Below are 8,260 nucleotides of genomic sequence, written 5' to 3'. Positions count from 1 at the left end.
CAGCCATTAATAATGTATCAGCAAGCAATTAATTCAAAATCAGATGGACAAATACAGAAAAGGTTGATATAAATACATGCATGATGGTGTAATGCATCAGGACATGATAGTAATTTAATTCTAAAATTACTGTGAATTGTAGATACATAATGCACAATACATCAGTACAGTCTCCTGATATCTCATTTGGCATTTTGCAGCATCCATAGTTAAAAGGTTTGATGATACAGAAGGTGTCCTCAAAACTATTTAGGCCATTAAATAGATGTAACATTCCAAGAAAGCATATGCTGATCTTGGTAAACATACGTTTTAGAACAGCATGTCACATTAGAGCATGTAACAAAGATTACCTCTTTAGAAGAGAATGATTTTTCTCAGTTATTTTAGGTGTGGATTTTAAATAGTCTACGATATAAAAAATAAGATTATGCTCTTTCGCTGCAATGTTTGCTTCATAATAAAATCGGTTGGCTTGATTAAAAGAATTTTTGATTACTTCATGAAAAAGCTGAAGGTAATATAACACTAAGGATTTAACACTGAAGACTGTTTGATCAATCGGCTATTTAAGAAGCTCCTCCAATCATACGGCTCGTTCTGGGTGGAGCTTTATGAATATAAAGTAGCTTTCGGTCGTTATATTATGAAATTATATTATTATGAAGTTATATTATTCGTGTATGGTTAGTGGAGATGGGTAGACTAAAGCGTTATACACAGCCACGTAAGGTCGTGGTGGCAGATTCAAAAGGGAAGAGGAGTATACCGGCTTGTGGCTCGAGAGGCCGCCGCTGTGTAACTCCAATGAGGATCTCTCGTGCGTACTTTACATAGGAAAGCTAAGCTAGCTAGTTAGCGTTTTTAAAATTAGCTAGACAGTGTTAGCATTTGTGAGATAAATGTTTTACTTTATCGTTCAGGTTTTATTTATACTAGTTGAAGATGCTATTTTACTCTAGTTATAAGATGTTAATGCCGCAATGGATGGCAATAAAACGTCCGTTGTATGAAATACTGTCCAGCTATCCTAACATAACGTAGCTAGCTAATTTGACTTGGGTGAGATTAAGCAGACTTTGTGCTCTCTGAAATATCGTTGACCCAATTCTCGACTATCTAATGTAACCTAATAGATCTGAAGTCACATTTACACAAAAAACGTTGGAGTAAATGTCCGGGACGTGCGTTGTCTCCTGTAAGTGAAGGGGATTTCAGTCAAGGGAGGTAAGAAGCTTTCCTTAAGTTGCCATTAATTAGAATAATGCAGCTTAGGATTTGAAATATTAGGGTTTATTATATAACTAATAAACACACCAAATTACTTCATAATGGTTTATTATTTTAATTTTTTAACTCTTAATTTCTTGCATTCATACTTTCTCACCGCCCATACCCTCCTCCCTAGTAATCAAGTAGTCTGTTGATTACTCTGATTAATATAATCAGATGACAAATGATAATGATAATAATAATAACAATAATAATAATAATCTTTATTTGTATAGCACCTTTCATACATACATGCAACTCAAAGTGCTTTACAGTATAAATAAAAAGAAACATTAAAAGGAGATAGGACAAAAAGAAAATGTTCAAAGAAATTAAAGATAAAAATATTAAAATAACATAAAAAGTAAAGTAAATAAGATGATAATATAAAAAGGAAACAAACACAATGAAATAATGAAATAAAGTGACAAATTATAAAATAATAGACAACATAATGTAATAAGGTAAATAAGATTGCGAGTTTCTTAACTAAAAGCAGATCTAAACAGGAATGTTTATAGACCATTCTTGAAACTATTCAGGGATGAAATGCCTCTGAGCTCTTCAGGAAGAGAATTCCAGAGCTTTGGTCCATACTGACTAAAAGCACCCTCGCCAATCTTTAATCGGCTTTTAGGAATCACCAGTAGATTACTGTTTGAAGACCTGAGAGACCTGACTGGAACATATCTAACCATCATTTCACTTCGGTAAAGAGGGGCAAGACCATGAAGACATTTAAAAACCATGACTAGAACCTTAAAATCTATTCTAAAGCTGACGGGTAACCAGTGTAGTGAGTGGAGTGCAGGTGTAATATGATCTCTCTTTCTCCTGCGGGTCACAACCCTTGCAGCCGCGTTCTGAACTCGCTGTAGGTGCGAAATAGAGCTCTTTGGAAGAGCAGATAGAACAGCGTTACAATAATCTAGCCTTGATGTGATAGATACATGGACAAAATACTGTAAAGTGTCTGGATCCAAAGTTTAGTGGAACACTGCTCCTTTGCCAAGATAGGATGCACATGCACCCAGCACCAGTGATGTCAGTAACGCGTTACGTAGTACTCTAATCTTACCACTTTTTTCAGTAAAGAGTAATATAACGAGTTACAATTTCAGTCCAGTAATCAGATTAAAGTTACTTATCCAAGTAACTGTGCATTACTGTTTTTATTTTCCTTAGTAAAAATATATATTTTTGCTTTCTTCTTGGCTCAGTTATACTTTTGTGTCTGACCTTAGAGACTCCGCACGCTGCATGTGAACCTGTACGAGTGTGTTTTACACATCATTCTTTGCTGTGTTCTCCGTAACTGTGGTAGTGTAGTGTGGTAGTGATTAGTGTAAAGAAATACCCCTCAAAAACAGGGGAAAGAACATTTACCTGACAAATTGTAATGTTGCAGTTTGTTGGTACTTGAAAATGCTTGAAATTGTAACAGTATTTTGTTTCACAACAAATTGCTCTGACTGAATAGTTAACTTGTATTACGTTTCAAATACATTTACAAATAATACTGAGCAGCGATACAAACGTAATGTCAGGAAATACATTATTTAAATGTAAAGAGATACATTTGTTACTGTTAAAAATGCACTTCCAATAAAGTGAGTATGAATGCTGAATGTAACTACTAAAGTAACTTGCAATCTAATGTAGTTACTTTTAAAATCAAGTAACCAGTAATGTACAGAAGTTACTTTTAAAAGGAGTAATCAGAAATCTGATTACTTTTTCAAGGTAACTAAGCCATCACTGACCAGCACTACACATGACGGGGGTGCAAACAATAAAATGTGATTGATCAGATGGGCAAGATTCCTCCCCCATGTGTGTCCATGCCCTTTTGTTGACCTTCCTTGGACCCCTTTTGATGGGGTACTAACCACTGCATACAAGGAACACCCCACACTGCCCAACATCTGAGGTGCTCTGACCCAGTTGTCTAGACATTACAATTAGGCCCTTGTCAATCTCTCTGATCCTTACGTTTGCTTATTTTCATTCTTTTTCGATTGAAGATGTATTTATATAGTGAATTGTGAAATACCCAAGGTTGCTTTACCATAAAACGCACAGCTTTTACATCCAGTCACATGTTGGTGAGAAGCGGCATAAGTAGAAACCTCAGCCTCCCCATGGGACTGATTGAGGTGCAGGGAGGGGAGAGAGGATGACGCCCAGAACGGGATCGTCTGACTACAAATATGCTAACCACCAAGCTGTCTTGCTGTCCATGTTTTTCAACATGTCAAGGCCGGTCTGTCACTTGCATGTTCACTTGCTAATATATCACACCCGTTAATGGATACCTTCATAATGAGGATCAAGATTATTCTTCAACCACCTCTTAAATCTCTTCAGTTCAATGATTTCTACAGTAACCTTGGGTGTAAATGAGGTGCTATATAAAGTTGATTTAATACGCTTTTAATACATTTCTTTATTTCAGTATTCTGAAGCCAGATTTTGGAACATGCTTTGAAGGCCAATCAACATCACAAATCCATAGTAAGGTACACTGCAAGTAATGTATATAAACTTCTTGGTCTCTGCAGACACATTACAACCTCCAATTTACATACTCATTCCTGTTTAACAGAGCATAGTGACGACCGGTATTAAGGACTCTTGCCAGGACAGCACAAGTGCGGCTTGAAGCATTCCATGCTAAGTATTTCCACTGATAAGTTACATCTACCAATTGGACCTGTCTAAAGCTGACTTTTCCTGTTACAATTCAGGTATGATTCTACCTTCTGGTGTTTCCAGCTTCTTAATGGAATGTCTGGATTTAGACTCTGAGTCAGAGGAGACACTTCCCTCCATTGAGACACTACGCAAAGCAGAAACTAATGGTATACATTTGCTGTTGATAGTCTTGCTGTCGTGGATAGAATTTTTCAACTATTAAAAACACAATTTAAGACATTTCTGAAGCCTGGTTTGACTGCAGCCTAGATGATCAAACAAATTGTCCTTCCTTCTTTCTGAGAAGAGGGCACAGGTTGGATCAGCGATGAAGAAACACTCCAGTCCCATATCAAGAACTCTACTCTTCTCGATCTCAGCCATGCTGTGGATATAGCCAAGCAAAGATCTCCAAACCTCTCCTCCATTCTTGGTATTTCTGTTATGCTGAGCAATGCTTTATTTTTACAAAGGGAATGTTTCTGCAGACTGTAGGGATGCTTTGGAGGTTACCTGTGTTTTTAAAGTAATGATGTACATGACTAAAGTTGCTGAGTGAACCAAAAATGCATTTGCTGCAAAATTGCAAATCTTATTTCTGATCTGATGAAGCTTTCAGCTTTTTAATTTTTTTAAATGTGATACAAAGTCATCCACACAAAAACTGAAAGAAAAAAAATTAACACATGCATTATCAGAAATGCTGCAGATCCTTCCAAAACCCAATGAGGACATGAAAATAAGTGATCATATTAGACTCAACGTTTGAGTTTATGGAACTGGTTCAAGTAGAAAACTGGCCAGTTAAGTCACAGGCAAATAATGAGATACAGTTGTCTCGTGTTTGAAAAATGTTTTGCATGAGTCGTCAATGGATATGTTTTATGATTTTGTAGTGCATTTCTAATTTGGGATTATTTTGGGATTCGTTGCCACCATACATGCCTTATGATTTGCTTGTGTTTACCAGTGTTCCTGTTGTCGTTACAGAGCTGTCACCTGTAACGGACAGACTAGCTACAGAGGAGTCATTTTCACTGTCGCCACCTCAACCTGTGTCACCTGTTGGGTAATTAGGTCATGTGTGGTTTTACAGCTTTACCTAATGCTTGATTTTGCTTCTTGCCAAGTTAGAGTAGACAGGCTCTCCAGAACGGGAGGGCTGCGGATGAAAGCGTTACCTGGTCTAAGGAGGCTGGGTATTATAATTTGAGGATCATAATTTGGTATGAATCCATAGACCCAATGTCCCTTTGCCTCAGTATGTCTGTGGTTGTGTACAGTCCTTAATATTTATAGTACACGCCACCTAATACACCCCCTAATATTGTTACCTATGTTAATATTGTTGCTAACCCTGTGCAGCTTTTTATGACTGCAATTTTTCCATCTTAAGACTGACATCTCAAAACGGGTTGCGTGACATTGACTTCCGTGTGCCATGCACCAGGTCTGAATCCAATAGCTCTTCTTTGGAATGCGGTAGGATGGAGGATTGGTGGTATGAGCAGCGGACACGTCTGCAGCAGTCATATGACCGAGTCATGTCAACATGGACCAAAATCAGAAAGCCATGTTTCTAACGCTAACGATTAAGGCCATTGACTGTATGTATATAATAAGTCTGTTTTTATTTTCATTTGATCTTTCCCCACTTTTCCCATAAGCGTGGGATGGTGATGTCCATCAAAGTATGTTATGCTTGCTTCAAAACTCTTAGCAACCCACTAGTCCTGCTGCATTCCCTGGTGTATCGGTGTGCTGTTCAACTTTCGGCTTGGTGACACAAAACCATGCACTTTCCTGTTTGGCTGTCAGTAGTGAAGAGTCTTTACATTCTTCCCTCCCAGCAAGAACAACATCGTTTGCGTTCTTGGTAACGCCTGACTGTGATAGACATGTAGAACAGCTGACATTTGAAGGCTGTGACGGTTACAGTACTGAATTTGTGTTCATATCTGATTTTTTTGTTTTTCTTCCTTGTTCTTAGATTTTCACCTTTGGCTGGGCCATCAAACACTTTGGGATCCTCAAAAAATACCCCAGGTTTTTTCCTTCCCAATTGTCTCAGTATATGCATGCTACTGTAAAAGGGCGATGACACAGGATGTCTGTAGTGATGGTAAATTTGTGCTTGCAGAAAGGGAGATCAAGCCAGTTGTGTTTGAAGAAACTTGTCCAGTAACTCTTAGAACACCGCTGCTTCCTCCAGCTGTGAAAAAAAAGGTAATTAAGTTTTTTTTTTTGAAGCTTCATCAAGTGGTTGTTAAATGGGTCTGTAGAAAAGGCCATGCCAATGTCATTCCTGCTCTCGGGGATTCCAAGCACTGCATGTCTTATTTTTTTTTTTTTGCCTCCCCTTTCCCATCTGTGCCTCACCTAACTTGGCATGTGAAGGACTTTATAATTATCTGATGGATCACGTTTGGTGTGTCTTGGGCCAGAAACTACATGCAGTGCTTGAGGTCCTTAGGACAGTTATTAAGAATTATTTCTACTGGGGCCTCTCTGTGGCTTCCATCCAGCAGAATGCCGTGTTGCAATCTTCCAGTCCTTGTATATCACAGGCAAGGCCTTTGGTTTCAGGGTAGTGCAAGGCAGAGGTGTCAATTCCAGGTTCAGAAAGTAAAAGTCCTCACCAGGATTTTGCTCGGGCTTCCTGGATTGTGTTGATTCCACTAATTTTACCTGGATTGCACTAATTAAAAAATCCAGCAAGCTTGAGCAAAATCCTGGTGAGGACTTTTACTTTCTGAACCTGGAATGTCCACATCTGGTGCAAGGTACAGTTGAGCTCCATTAACGATGCTCAAGTTACTCTTAAGCAAAATTAAGAAATGCACGTTTCTTTTCCGGAAGCGTCACGTGTGTAAACTGAGGGGCAACACGGTGAGTCGGGTGAGGAAGGAGCTCATCCCCCTGGAGCCTCCCTCCGAGCCAGCGAGATTTTTCGACTTTGCCGACGAAAGTGACAAAGAAGCATTCTTCCAAAGACTGAAACGGACATTCACCTTTCAGTTCCCCGCTAAGCTGGTAAACGGGTCTCTCTTGCTGTGTGGGACAGCCGTCTGATTCCAGCCTGAATGGCCACAGTGCTGCAGTGAAGAGTCCTATTTGCTGTTCTATTTCTAGCATATCTGTTAGTTGGTTCAGGTATGTAAAACAAAAATTATTCTGAACTGCAGTATTGTGGCCTTTCAGCAATGTATTTGGAGAAACCTATCATGTGTTGTAGGCCTACATGTAGAAAGAATTGATTTGCTGTAGTACGTTTCAGGTTGTACATCTTTTGTTGTGTTAAAACTCCCTCTAGATTACCTTTACAGACTTGCCAGTTACGGAGGACACGTGAGTCAGAAATGGAGGCAGAAAACTGACCAGTCCTAAATTTTCTGGATGTAAATTGCGACCTGACTTCCTGCAAATAATTGTCCACATCAGCCACCAGAGGGCGACCTTGTCTACAGAAATATGCAACCATAACACATCCTTCATCCACCTAAATCCTTTGGTTTATTTTACTAACAGTTAATTAGACTGTTATTGGAAATCAAAACAAGATTTAGGATGAACAATGACCATGCTGAATTAAACAGGCAAAAAAAAAGATGCCAGAACTTTGGCCAGGTCTTCCTTCTAAAAGACTATAACCTGGACAGTGCATCTGTTGACTTGTAATGAAATTGGGGCACATATGGGAAAAGAAAAAAAAGGAATTCATAAATACAACATGTCCAGTGAAGGTTAAATTAATCGGCTGATGCAAGCTGGCAGCCCAGTAATTGTTGGTCACTTATGTAGTCCTAAAGATGCAAATATGAAATTATTTTAATTAAATGTATTTAATTAGAGTTGTGTTATTTGTTTTACAGTTTCAGCACAAGAAAAGAGTTGGATTCGACATTAAATGAGTCAAAGGCTATATTTTGTCTTGACAAAGTAATCTGTTGAATGGCTTATCTATTATTACATGATAAGATTACTTGGCTGTAAAGATTATAATGATTTGCCTTTGTAATGCTGATGCACTGTTCCGTGGTTTTTGTTTTGTTCATGATGAAGATTTTAAATTTCGTTTTGCATCTGTCTTTGAAAAATGTATTGCATTCTTATTGATTCTTAGACAGGCCTTATTTTGGTAAAAAATAAATATTTGGTTTGTATATTGTGAGTTTTGCGTGTTCTCATCAATCTAAATAAACATGTCGAGCACTGCATGGATTTCTTTGAACGTCTTCACGTCAAACGGAGGACGTGTTCGGTTTACATGCCTGGCTTGGGGGGGGGGGGGGAT

The 8,260-nt window shown here is 38.4% G+C and overlaps 1 protein-coding gene across 1 annotated transcript; it reads left to right on the top strand.

Annotated features, from left to right (window-relative positions):
• Positions 1-598: 598 nt before the first annotated feature.
• Positions 599-8,181, top strand: LOC143482355 (uncharacterized). Its single transcript, XM_076980699.1, has 11 exons — positions 599-820; positions 1,137-1,227; positions 3,728-3,791; positions 3,878-3,923; positions 4,020-4,133; positions 4,274-4,399; positions 4,957-5,035; positions 5,957-6,012; positions 6,107-6,192; positions 6,826-6,999; positions 7,280-8,181. The coding sequence occupies exons 1-11, from the start codon at positions 697-699 to the stop codon at positions 7,316-7,318; spliced, it is 999 nt and encodes a 332-aa protein (XP_076836814.1). The 5' UTR covers positions 599-696; the 3' UTR covers positions 7,319-8,181.
• The last annotated feature ends 79 nt before the right edge of the window (positions 8,182-8,260 follow it).

Source organism: Brachyhypopomus gauderio, chromosome 18, assembly GCF_052324685.1.
Source record: "Brachyhypopomus gauderio isolate BG-103 chromosome 18, BGAUD_0.2, whole genome shotgun sequence".
Classification (NCBI taxonomy): Eukaryota; Metazoa; Chordata; class Actinopteri; order Gymnotiformes; family Hypopomidae; genus Brachyhypopomus; species Brachyhypopomus gauderio.
This window is presented reverse-complemented; position numbering and strand designations above follow the sequence as displayed.

Coding starts and splice junctions, on each gene's coding strand:
- LOC143482355 (XM_076980699.1), top strand. CDS start 697: ATGGGTAGACTAAAGCGTTATACACAGCCACGTAAGGTCGTGGTGGCA. Junction 821..1,136: donor AACTCCAATGAGGATCTCTC/GTGCGTACTTTA, acceptor GTAACCTAATAG/ATCTGAAGTCACATTTACAC. Junction 7,000..7,279: donor TTCAGTTCCCCGCTAAGCTG/GTAAACGGGTCT, acceptor AACTCCCTCTAG/ATTACCTTTACAGACTTGCC.